We start from the raw sequence: 13,908 nt of genomic DNA, 5'->3' as shown, positions 1-13,908 counted from the left end.
ATTCCTTTTTCCTTTCATATGCAGATTGTTGGCCATTGACCACCATGCCAAAACATCCCCCATGTTAACCTGTCTATCTGAGTGGGTATGAATAACGTACATTTCCCCCAATGGATGTCACCATAAGGGACATTTCAGTGGTTATATTATAGGGGCAATCTCTAGTCTGACCTATTCAAACAAGTATCTAATGATACAAAAAAACATACATGCACATGTGTATATATACAGCACTGATAAAAACAATTGGTATGTAATTGGGGCGGCAGGTAGCTTAGTGGTTAAGAGCGTTGTGCCAGTAACCGAAAGGTCGCTGGTTCTAATCCCCGAGCCGACTAGGTGAAAAATCTGTCGATGTGCCCTTGAGCAAGGCACTTAACCCTAATTGCTCCTGTAAGTGTCTACTAAAATGTAAATGGATTTATGTTGTTATAATGTGTATGTTGTTGTATAAGCCTGTGACCCCCGGGATCAATACAGTAATATTAATCCATCCGATCATAATTTATTCATCATAATGGTAAATTGTGAAATATTTGGTTATAGTACTGTATGTCAGTTGGGGTATCGAACTGACTAAGCAAAACTATCTGCACTTCCTTACATCAGTTACACTCGTTTACATCAGTAACACTTGGTAACATCTGATACACTTGTTTACATCTGTTGTGAAATAAATCAGTTTACTAACACATACCAATTCAAATAGGCCTAGGCTACAAATCTACAAAATACAATTTCATTCTGATTCATTCACAAACACAAGATTTTTTATGATCTAACATAACATTCTGTTCATTGCTTACTGATTACAATAAAATGATTTGGAAAGACAAGGATGTTTTCGACCTGCTCTACCTTTTACTTCCAGATTTGGTTGGTGCAGACGATGGCCGCCGAAGCACCCATCTGTCCTTAATCCATAGTGTGCATGATGTCACAGCAGGCGTCATCGATATCCTGTCAATTCAACTCTCTTGCATAAAAGCACAAGTCTTGTGTTGTATGTCCTAATGTTTTCCTGAAGGGCAAGCTACTGTGATGTGCAGAGATTCATTGCTTTTTATGAACTCAAGTTTGAATGTTATTCATTAGGATTTAGACACAGATTGTAAAAACAGAATTAATCACAAACCACATCCAAGGTTGTGTACAGTTGATACTGTGTACACAATATGCTGCTGAAATCATTTTCCCCATTATGAGATGGCTATAGTCTATTGTTATTGGAGCAAGAGTGCCTACAACCAATATTTGTATTTACTGGTGTGTGATGGAACAGGCCAGGTAAGGCAGTTTGGTTCTACTTTCATTTCTATCCAGTCTAGCCGATGTGGATTAGTTTGGGTTGATAGGTCAGCGTCTTTGCTTTAATGTTAAATTATTTCATATTATATTTTTGTATTTATGGATCCCAATTAGCTGCTGCCAAGGCAGCAGATACTCTACCTGGGGTCCAAACATTATAACCTAGTCATAGGCCAAAATTGTATTAAATACCTAAATGAATCCTTATTCTGGCCACTAAACAGGCCATGAAAATTGACAGAATCACAGCCGTGCGTCACCCAATGTAAATAAGCAGATGTTCTATTGAAAAATGTCCACTTAACAGTCCCTTGAGTAGCCATCATGCTTGGTTGGGCAGAAACACTTAACATCTTCAGAAGGCAGAGTGTGGTGTAGGTCAGCTCTACTGGTAACAGAGACTAATACAATAGCACATTTAAAATGAATAATTGACCTGCAAACATCAAATTCAGCTGTGATGTACTGTAAAGTGGAGTCAAGTCAGCAAAGCCAAAGCTTACGTGTAATAGACAAAAGTGCATAGTTAAAACCTTGGTAATTCAATAAGACAACAAATGCATTCACTTTGTTTAATTCATAAAACGGGAACAGTTGTACATCTCATGTTCAGCAGATAAAGAGACAAACATTTTCTAAACTGCAAACTTAAATTTCTCCATCCACCTAATCCTACTGGGCCATTTAAAAATGGCCCCCAAAAGCAACCCCTTCATGTCTGTAGTCCAGTTTCACATTCTGAAAAATCAGCAATCAAATTTTTAGCAGTCCAAATGGCACATGGGCCACTTTTAGAATTCTTGAGTATTTCAGGAGACCTCCCTCATAAAACAAATACAATTGCACTTTTTTTAAAGTACTTAAACAGGATTATAGATCAAAACACCACCAAAACACAAAATACTCCTAAACAAACATATACAGAATCATTATTTATTAGCACAAAAAAAATGCATAAATATACATTAAACAAAAGTACAAAAATACTTGTACTTTGTATATGCTCAAATATACTCTTTATAGACATTGATATTTTGGGAGACTGGGATTGTCAGAACCTAGGGGTGCATTCTAAAAGGTCCATGCAAGAGGAGCCATCTACACAACAGTCCATCTTTCACTTGTACGACCAGAAATACACAGGAAGCAAAGGGGATTCATTGTCTAGACTCTAGGTCCAGGTAAAGAGGCAACACAAGCACTAAGAAAAACGAGGATACACAGAACTCTGCTTTCTAATTCATGCCAAAAATACTTCAACATGCAATGACAGCTCTAACCTCTGAGCCATAACCCAAGGAGTAGCTTTATAATGTATTACTTCTTCAGGATGTTATTTTCTTCAGCAAATAATGACCCATTGCATTGACTTGGCTCGCGTGAGGGTTGGAAGTGCTAAGATGGTACCGGAATAGTTGCCAAAAGGAATCATCAGCTCAATCTGTCGACAGCAAGGTGTTGTCAGTTCAGACCCCTCCAGAGAAGCCAGAGAACATAAATAGGTCCGTAATGCACATTTGTCCATTAAATAAACCTGATTAAATTAATGATGAGCTCAGTAAAACCTTCCTTCAACTGGACGGAGAAGGTCTGGATCCCAAAATACATCTGAAGGGGGAAATTGGACAACAACAAAAAAAGTCATTTTTCAATCAGTTTAATGTCATCCATATTGCATGTTCTGAAAAACCTTTGATTAAAGCACTTGTATAAAAGATACTCACTAAATATCTAACAGAACTGCCTGGACTTCCATCCTGGCTGGTTAGTTTCAGATGGAGTAGGGTACCAGCGCATCTAGAGAGATCAAAGAAACCAAAGTCAGACAGAATAACAATTGATCGCAACCTGTAAGATTTTCCAACAGGAGGACTGTCGGAAACAAGATTTTAAACGGAAAGGGAAATTAACTTTTTCCAAATTGTGGACTGAAGTCTTCTCACCCATTGAAAAGCTCTAAAAGTATAAATGCATTTAAACAGATTTGGATGAACTGTCCCTTTAAGCGCTGGTCATTCAAAGACCATGGGAATGTGGGTCACAGCTGCCCTATTATGACAATGCACAACAATGTCATAACAAGACCTTCATGGAAATGAGACAAGCAAGCTATTCCATGTGTTAAACATTTCCATCTTAAAAAGGTAACTAATTAAGTGACGACTACCTTCCCATACCTCTGGTCAAACTAGTTTGGTTGGACTAAAGTGAGGTCAATCATGACACGGTACAAAATCTACAAGAACAACGGTTCATGCTTTGTAGACAAGTTATTGCCTTAGGATTTCATCAAACAAAAGAAACCTGAATTTTGACCGCGAGAGGGTGAACCCCTGATAATTGTACGGTAAGCTTTGGTTTTGGAGCCCTTACAATTCATTGGTGGTTTGACAACTATACCAAGTTCAGTGTATTTCCTCATTCATCCATTGGACAGGAGTGTTGGTGGGAGCAAATTCAGAGCATTTGCGGGATCCTTCATCAGATGGCAATTAGGAACCCTCTCCTTTGCATTTCTAACAGAAAAGCTTTTGTTCCAAGCAAGGACGTGGACAGTAAGTTGGCACCTCCAAAGAAGATCGTCATGACCGACAGTTCTCTCCCAGTAAATACCACACATTTCTCTGAGGTTGTTTTGCCCAAAGAAAAAGGCCACAATCGCTGCCCATTTCACAGAGTAACACTCCACTGTTTTCATACATTACACAAGGAAGTTACCTCGGTGTGGAACTTCAAATGACCCGTGGCAGAAACCATTTCCACTATTCTTGCTGGACCGGACAACTGCAGTGTAGCCCACTGTACCATTATACCAGCATGCAGACAGCAATTAGCTATCAATGGAAGGACTTCACCCAGTGTTTTCTGCCTCAGTTTGCTTTGAGAGCATTCCTACAACACACCAATGGAAAGGCTGGTTGAAGGGTCCTATAGCTAGCTTCTTTATCATTTGCTAGTTTCCTCCCAAGACAGTCTCACTCGAAGGTAGAAGCAGTGGTGGAATTGAGGGGGAACCCCCTAGAACGGGGCCACGTTCAACAAGGCACGACATTGTCGAACGTTTGGATAGGAATATATAAAAGAACAAACATGCCTCTGACATTAACTGTGGCTGAACTACATCTGTTCATGATATTTCTAGCCGCAACGGGTCACAATGTTTTCCCACTGAACGTGGCCCCTGGATTCTGTGTGTAAACTGTGTTGCCGGCGATACGTCCATCAGTCTGTCACCGGACCTCCCTACCTGGGTTGCCCTAACTGAGTCAAGTCCATTTCCACCACTGGGTAGGAGTGTCTCCTCCATAAATGTAGAATAAGTAATTTAATAGGATCTCTATGGACTCCTCTCCCTTATGACCCTACTGTATGAGGCTGCATACTGACTTAGCAGGAAGGAAGTGAACTCTGAAGGTGAGGATGCATTAAAGGCTCCAGTCACACTTGCAGCTTTCAGGCCCAGACACCTACGGAGCAGTGGGGCTCTTCCCTGGTGAGAATCAATGGGAGGGGCTGTGACTGGTGAGAACCAATGGGAGGGGCTGTGAGGAGATGGAAGTATGTGGTGTGAGGAGTCTGTCAGGACATGAATGCTACTAGCGTAGAGAACAGAGGAATGGATGCTACTAGCGTAGAGAACAGAGGAATGGATGCTACTAGCGTAGAGAACAGAGGAATGGATGCTACTAGCGTAGAGAACAGAATAGAGAACAATTATATTCAGTGAGTCAGAAATAACTTCCTCTGTGGTATAAGTTGCTTTGAAGACTATATGACATCATACACAGCGGGGCAATTTCCTGTTCACAGAAAACAATACAATTCTAATCTGCCAAGACTGCCACTAACAGCTTGTCCTAGTTGACATGCTTCAAGGAAGTATGCAAAAGAGCCAACAATTCTGTTGACGTCTGCAAGCGGGAAGTCACCCCAACGTGTTTGACGCGTCGTATCGCTGAGTCGACCTTTACGGATGGTGGCAAGGCATTGAATTGGGCTAATGAGAGTCGCTGGGAGGATGTCAAGAGCACAAGGAAGAGCCTATTGGCCTCCATTCTTACTGAACTGCAGTGAGTGGAGAGGAGAGGGGGAAGGAGAAGAGGAAAGAGACCGGTTGGTGCCGTACCTGGGCGTGGAGGGCAGCAGCAGCAGCAGCAGCCGCTGGATAGGTGAAGGCGCCGTGAGGGAGCCCGGGGGTCAGCTCCGTGGTGTACAGGGGGTACGGGGTCCACGCGTCCGGGGACGCTGGGATCAACGCTGCCCCCGTCAGGTCATCTGGAAACATGCAGGAGGCAAAAAAATGGGGGAAAACACAGTATTGGGTATAACCACCATCTGTGCAAATGCCCCATTGACATTATCAGTAGTGATTAGAAGCTGCTAACTGAATGACAGCTGAAAGACCAACTAGAACACTACTCAGAACCCTACTGAATCCTCTATGTAGTACATGTGAACTGTAAAGTTGAAGTAGGGAAAGTCGTCATTGTCTTGCTTTCCTCTTTGCGTTAATATTTCAGATAAAAAGTATGGCATACATACATGTGCTGACAGTAATCCCAACTTACAGTCAGCGAAGTTAAGCAATTACAGTCATACATTTGTGGCCTTATGGGATTTTAAGTCAAATCAATATAACAACTAAGCCCGGTAGAAGTCATCCCAGTACCATTTAAACATCAATAAGGTCATTAACTAGGCCGGGGCCATCCAGTGCCACTCCTCACCCAGGGGCAACAAGCAGGTGCATGGGCAACAGAGGGGGCACCTGCAGTCTAGGCCGAGTCAGACTAGCACAGACACTGTAGAAATTCTAGATTGAAGAAAAAAAATTATAACTACATCTACAGTCCGATGAGGCATGCATGTGGCAGGTGAGTTAGTCTTTAGCTCATTATTCCACCCAATTGTGGGTTTTACTTCAACGCGCCCAGCAAGAGAGAGAGGGGGGGGGGGGTAACTGAGGATTGGCACAGTGGTGAGAGTGGGTAGAGGCTATAGTGTTGTTGTGAAGCCGTAACAACTTACATGGGTCCCGTGCAATGAAGTGAGCTCCTAGAGCAGGGTGGATATTAGTGGGGTTCGGTGTGCCCATCAGCTTACTCTTTGCCATCTTCGTGTTGGCTTTAGCAAACTCTAACCGCAGGGTCTGGGGGCACTCAGGGTCAAAACGGATGCCCTGAGAGGAGAGACGGGGACACAGGATTGTAAAGGAGGCGGCCTAGGTGAGTCTAGGCCTAGGGCAAGTGTGTCTCAGCCTTACATGACCCCCTCTCCATTGGCCCCGCTCCAATACTTGTCCAATGCGTCCTTGTTTCCCCACCTTCATTAAGGTAACCACTGATCTATACGTGACTGGATAAGAAAAGTAAAGTTTCCCCTATTGTCTCGACCAATCCAACCGCATCAGATCAGTGACGACGTCAAAGAGGAAAAGGGTGGAAGGATGCATCCTTTTTAAAGTAGTCTACAGGGCACTAGTATTCTCCTCTCCATGACCACTTAAGGGCACAGGGTGTGGATAGGTACTCAGCCTATTGCTTCCACCATATCGAGCCCTTTCATGACGAGAGAAGACGAGGAGGAGAGGAAGCTGTGAAAGACTTGGCCTTGGATGTGGTTGACCCTGGTTGTGTTTCTGTGCCCTAAGCATTGTGCCCACATGCAGGTGAGTATGTTGGTGTGTGAGTGTGAGACTGCTTATGTGGCTACAGGCTGTGACGTCCATATGAGGAAGACTATGCTATGAGAGCTGTGTTAGATACGGCCATTGTGGCTACATAGTGACAGTAAGAGGTTATATTACAGAAGGTGTTCAAAACTATCAATGTAGCTCTGTAATGATATATTTATATGGCTAAGCAGTGATATGCAAATTAGGAGAGCTGTACCGTATTACGAAAGATGTGTTCAATTATACCAAGGTTAACTACCGTAAGTCTACAGGATTCTGGTCTCTGTTTCCAAAAATGGCCCTGCCCTTGAATTGTAAGAGAAAATGCTTTGTTTGAGTGATCAGACGAGATCAGTTAGCCCAGCAGTGAACCCCCATCCATACCTTACAGGTTAGAAACAGGACAGAGGAGACAGAGTCAAAGTAACGCTAACACAAAGCCTGCAGGTATAACGCATTATGACAGTTCTGTAAGACTCGATGACGTCATGATCATGTATGCCACCTTTAGGTGTAATCTTCTAATGTTTACAGACATTATAAAAAGGCTTATGCTTATACCAAGTTATAAAGCACAAAACATGCAGGCTTTACGTAAAGTGTTACCGAGTAATTACTGTATATGCCACAAAATAACAAACAACGCAACACATTTTGGGCAAAGTCCTTGTGTCCAGGGAGGATGAAGCCATTGCAACAATTCACGGCTACTGTCAACACTGTCCGCCTGGTCTGATGCTTACGTTTAATGCGTTTTTGGCAGCTTCGGCTCCAGTCCGATTGTCGAAGGTGACAAACCCAACTGGCTGGAAGAGAGGAGAGAACACTCAGACAGAGGGGCCTAACGTCCACCTCCACAGGTTAGCACAGGAACAACACTGGCCAAGTGCACTTGAGGTAAATGGTCAGAATACATTGTGACTGAATCATAAATGCATTAGACAAGGCGAGCGCAAACGGATCGCAATAATAATAATAAGTAAATCACTTTTTCCAATCAGTTTGAAACAATTTCACAACAAAAGCTAAACCACATAAAGGTTTAATCTTATTAGATGAATGCGTGACAACTGCATGGGAAGGTTTTGTTACCTATTGAAAAATGATTAACTAGACCAATGTTAGCAATCCTACATTAAATTAGCTATGTACCACTTTTTGATTACAGCTAATCCAAATTGTTATTGGAAAACTGAACAATTCCACTCTCCAGCCAAGGTGGTATACTCCATATGTAGCCTTCATTAGGGGGCCATGATTGCGCTGTAGTAACAACAGAAAGCTTCTCACCTGTTTTGATGTCAACTTAATCAGTGACCCCTCGTAACCCTGTAAGAAGAAAAGACCTCCAATTAACAACCATGAAGTCCCATGCAGGAAGCCAGACATACACTCCCCTCACCATATGAGGAGAAACCTGACAGCGTGGCGCTTGTATTTTGGGGGTCACGCACTTGATACGCTGCATGGAAAGGGGGCCGTCATACACATGATTAAGCACACGGTAACATGGTTAACCATATAGGTATGTCGATAAAGAAAAAGGTGAAATCCACAGACCATCTGGAATTATGTATTTTTGTCTCATCTTAAAGGAAACTATTTTATGTTACTGTGTAGGTCTAACTAGTTTGTGAACTGATGCTCCAACCTTCTCCTGAACTATGCCAGAACTTCATAGGCTGTTCAACAGCTAGTGAATTACTATTAATGTGAATCATTCTTAGTCATTGTTATAAAAATTGGCTTTGGATGTCAGGATGAGTCAGATTCCTGGGGAATGTAGTGGATGTTGGCCTGACTGTGGTATTGATGGATGAGAGATCTTCTAATCCTGATATACAGACATGGGAAATTAAACAACTTAAGCCGATGTGAAGTTGGGAGTGTTTCAATCCTGTCAGGAAATCCAAACCACCTTCAACACAAATGTAACACTAAATACATACAACTAATAACAGAAGCAGCTGAATCCCATCTACTTTGCTTCATACAAATCATTAAAAAGCATGTGGGCCTTAGGTTTTTGTGTTCTGGGAAAAACAGTAAAGCAGCTGGGAGGGTTGGGAGGTCCACTGCCAAAATCAAGCTTCAGATCCAATATACAGAATGATACAACAGCAGAGAGTATAGACTATAGCCAGTCTATGGCAAACAATATATACAATGGAATCTAATCTATGAAAACAGACATGGAGAACGGCCTGGTTTCAGTGATTTCATAGAACTGCTTTGAAAGCTTGGCCCGAATCTCACGCGAAACGAAAGAATCCTAATCTTCCTGACCTGGAGGGGAGTTGGGTCACCGGGATAGTTGGCCAATAGCAGTGCTACTCATTTACACATTCCACAAGACCATCCATGTGTGATGGATACCACCTCCATTTTGGTCTGAGGGAGGGTGGGGGTGGGTTATGAAGCTGTACATGTAGATTAATAATGAACAATATATTGTAGATGAACAGTGATTTAGTGTTACTCCTTTTAATATTTCTGGAGTCTTCCGTGGTATTGTAAGATGATAATCACAACATAATTAATCATATGGGCTGTTGCTTTTGCAAAAACGTCAAAACATTTAAGGGACTAAATTCAGCTAAGCTACGTTATTGGCACCCGATGCTGTCCGTTGACACGTGCGTTTACAAAGAATACTCCTGATAATATGTCCTTTGTTTATTCCCATTATGAAATGTTTTAATTTGAAAATGCAGAGAATTAAAATGCAGGAAATTAAAACGGAACAGAAAAGCCAATGACAAGAGTGGACTGTCTGCTGTCTCCGTTGCAGTGGACAATTACGAAAATATGGAGGCCAAATTCTTCCATCGCCTCGGTAACTAATCCCAAGAGTATGCTTACCTTAAATGGTCTGAACAGCAGGTACAGTTCACGAGGTTTGATATCCACTGGTAGGCCACTAACAAAGAGTGTTCGTACCTGGAAAACAAAACTCAATGAAAAACAGTCTAGACTATCTCCAGGGCCCCGTTTTTCTAAAGTTATCTATCCGGATTTTGTCTATCGGACAGGATTAAATGCATAGTAATAGAATGGATGAATCAGCATTCTATTTCTGTGCATTTAATCCTATCTGTTAGGGGAAATACGGCTAGATACCTTGAAAAACTGCGGCCAGAGCATAGGATTCAAATGATTTTTATTTTATAGGAAAACCTTTATACATTTTAATAGAATCAGTCATGAACATTAGAGAAGACTGTATGGCAATGTGGTCCTGTATGGTTCCGTTGGTATAGCATGGCGCTTGCAACGCCAGGATAGTGGGTTCATCTCCCACCCATACGTAAAATATAGGCGCGCATGACTGTCGCTTTGGATAAAAGCGTCTGCTAAATGGCATATTATATATCATAGAATCGTGACTGAAGGACAGATTCATTGGCCAGGTTCTACTCATTAACATATTATGGGATATTGTGCACACAATCTTGCTCCTGAAAATGGAGCACCGTCTTGATATGTTCAAATATTCTTTGCGATCTGTTATTGTCAAGAACTTGCAGAATCAGGCGTTACTGCTTGGCTATAACCTGCACACAGACCGGTCGTCGGCAGGGGAGGATTGGCCACCTCTGATGCAGTTTGAAATGTCAAAACAAATTGAGATGTTTTCTGTACTGTACAAAGGACAGTTTTGACATGAATCTCCTAACAGACTAACCTATTCCTAGTTGACTGAATAAAGCGCTATACCACTTGCTTAGTGACACAACCAAACCATTTTCCTACATAGAGATAATGGAGCGCTTCTGGCCAACACTACGCTAACTAGTACCGCCACACCACTCTAACTAGTACCGCCACACCACTCTAACTAGTACCGCCACACCACTCTAACTAGTACCGCCACACCACTCTAACTAGTACCGCCACACCACTCTAACTAGTACCGCCACACCACTCTAACTAGTACCGCCACACCACTCTAACTAGTACCGCCACACCACGCTAACTAGTACCGCCACACCACTCTTACTAGTACCGCCACACCACTCTAACTAGTACCGCCACACCACTCTAACTAGTACCGCCACACCACTCTAACTAGTACCGCCACACCACTCTAACTAGTACCGCCACACCACTCTAACTAGTACCGCCACACCACTCTAACTAGTACCGCCACACCACTCTAACTAGTACCGCCACACCACAATGACTAGGCTACTGAAGGAATGCTCACTCTACATGCCCCCAGATGTCGGCCCAAATCCTTGAACATGCAGCATAAAAAAGCAATAACAAAGGACGATGTGCTACGGCGACCTAAAATGGTGGTGTTGTCTTTAAGAACAAAGTAGTGATGTGCTGCCCCTCATGACTCAGGCTGCGTTTACACAGGCTGCCCAATTTGATATTTTTTTCCACTAAATGGACTTTTGACCAATCACATCGGATCTTTTTACGTCAGATCTTCAGAGCTGATCTGATTGGTCAAAAGACCAATTAGTGAAATCAGAATTGGGCTGCCTGTGTAAATGCTGCGATCTATTTAGTGAGAGGGAAAAAGGGACGGATTTCCACATGTGAATCCAACACAAACATGGGCCTGTAATGTTGTCCATTGAACCCTGCAGTGGCTGAGGAAATAAACAGGCCTACAGAAGGGCCATTGGTTCCCACTCTGTGGGGAGGCCTGTGCAGCACAATGGACTGCCAGAGGAACAGCGGCGGACAACAGTGCACAGTGTGACACCATTTCCTTCCTTTGACCCGCGCCTCCGAACCACAGCGCCAACATTTCAGGTGCTCCTGCGACAGAACTCCCAGGCACGTACTGTCAGCCCCGTCCCATCTAGACTAACTCATCGGCCTAATTTGAACATCTGACTACGGAGTAGAAAATAAGCATTACTGTTAAAAGATTTCAAATTTTGATTGTCATTTAAAAAATGGTTTAACCTTAGAACAATATGGTTTCTTGGACAATTTAATGTTTGTTGAAGGTTAATCAAAAATACACTCAAGTGTGTGTAGGTTACAGGGCCTAAATAATACAAGGCAAACGCAAAATAAGGTATATGGTTGGAATCTGGAACAAAATTAAATAATTGATTGGGATATGTAAGGGAAATTATGAAGTCCTTTTGGCAATCCATCCATCCACTTGCTGTAAGCCTACCTACCCAACGTTGGTGGATTTCGTGGATCTATCCAGTTAATGTCCAGACCAGAGGACATTTATTTATTTAATTTATTTACACTGCAAGATTGGAAATACATTTTACATTTTTTACTGACCACAGATCAGATTAGGATACGAAATGTGTGTGATGGCAAAATAAAGTCCGGTTCTGTCAGAGGGTGCAGATAGTGTGCGCTGAAGTTCATCGGCAGTATATGAAATCAGGTGGGTCTGTCCATAAAGCTACAGGACAGACATACCTGATCAATTCATAGGCCTACTGCGGATTTGTTAAAATGTTTAAAATGAAGCCTAACCTATAGATCTACAATTGTAATATTTAAAATTGAATAGATTTGGGACTTTAAAAGCAAAATCAAAATAAATCCTGAAATTCAGCCAAAATGTCATGGCAATTAGGCTATAGTCTAACCCAATATTTCACGTTCGCCATAACAATTATCTACTGTAGACCTAATTTAAAGACACCAACCCCCGCAAAAAACAATCCTTTTACTTTCAATCATAAAAATGTAAACGTCCATTAAAAAAAAACTGAGGCACACCCTTTTCAGAACCTCCAATGGAAACGAACGACTTAAGAAAACCATACCTAGATATAACTTCACACCCTTTTTCTCTTGCAATGGGTTTTGAATCAGTCTAACATGAATTAGCCTACAATTAGGGGGAGGAAATCAATTTGTAGGCTACTTTGCATCTCTTCCAGACTAGACTTCGTAGGCACACTCACAACCGGTTCCAAACAAAGACATTCTGATACAGAACTTTTATGACAAGTAAAAAAACACCAAAGACCATATTCTTACCTCCTCTTCTATGGAAACGTTGTTCGTCTCGGAATCAGACTTCAGACTTGTGATAGACATGTTGAGGTTTACTTCAGCGTCAATTAGAGAAGAAAATGTGAAGTTTTTAGAGTATTTTCCCCAAGTGCGCTTGTGGTTGAAGTCTTGATGGCGTTTATACTTCAGGAAAGATGTGCCGAGGTGAGTTCGTGGTGTAGCCGAAGTATCCAAGGATGTTTTGCGAGAGATAATCATTCATAAAAATAAACTAAAGGTGAATAAGTGCAGTGTGAGGGTGCAACAGGGGGAAAGAAGTGCTCGTATGCACCTCTGCTCACATCAATTGCGTTTGGTTGGGGAATCTGGTGGGAGAACAAGTCAACTTTTTCATTGGAGCGCGTTTCCGCGGTCCTTCCCCTGTTTTGCAATTAGGTCATCAATTATGTTCCAGCCCTGTGAGTGCTGTAATCATGTTGGAGATCCGCCTCAGCTGGTATCAAACCCTGCCCCTTCATAACTGCATCACCGTTTCTATGGGAGACCATGAGCCAATAGAAAATATTTTCGCAACCTATACATTCCCTTTTTGTCTGCCTATAAAATGAGCATCCCACACATTTTTATTATAGACCTATACATCTCAATGTATGGTTGTTTGACATGCACTTCGAGTATCTTTTTTCTTGTAAAATATAATTAGCCTTTAAATAATGATGGAGATTATTTTCACTATTAAAAAAGGAAGATTATTTCATATACAATTTCAGTGTTGTTTGATACAAATTGACTTAACTTTAATAGAAAAAACACCAGCCATCGAATTACAGAAACACCTATTATTTGTGCCAGTTATTTGAGATACTTTAGTATTTAATACTAAATGAATAGGCCTTTTATATTTTAGATTTGTGACATTATAAGCCATTTTAATTTGAAAAATATATGTTAGTGTATCATTGGCTAATGTT

General features: G+C 41.8%; 1 protein-coding gene across 1 annotated transcript; it reads right to left on the bottom strand.

Moving 5' to 3' along the window:
* Positions 1-1,916: 1,916 nt before the first annotated feature.
* On the bottom strand, positions 1,917-13,281 carry LOC311117222 (RNA-binding protein, mRNA-processing factor 2a-like). The gene is made up of 8 exons (XM_084192198.1): positions 12,962-13,281; positions 9,845-9,922; positions 8,273-8,311; positions 7,726-7,788; positions 6,337-6,487; positions 5,435-5,583; positions 3,033-3,105; positions 1,917-2,916 (listed from the first exon to the last, which is right to left on the bottom strand). Exons 1-7 carry the CDS (start codon positions 13,193-13,195, stop codon positions 3,040-3,042), a joined length of 780 nt encoding a protein of 259 aa, XP_084048324.1. The 5' UTR covers positions 13,196-13,281; the 3' UTR covers positions 1,917-2,916; positions 3,033-3,039.
* Positions 13,282-13,908: the final 627 nt, after the last annotated feature.

The sequence above is a fragment of the Coregonus lavaretus genome (assembly GCF_964263955.1).
Source record: "Coregonus lavaretus genome assembly, contig: HAP1_SCAFFOLD_156, whole genome shotgun sequence".
NCBI classification, from domain to species: domain Eukaryota; kingdom Metazoa; phylum Chordata; class Actinopteri; order Salmoniformes; family Salmonidae; genus Coregonus; species Coregonus lavaretus.
This window is presented reverse-complemented; position numbering and strand designations above follow the sequence as displayed.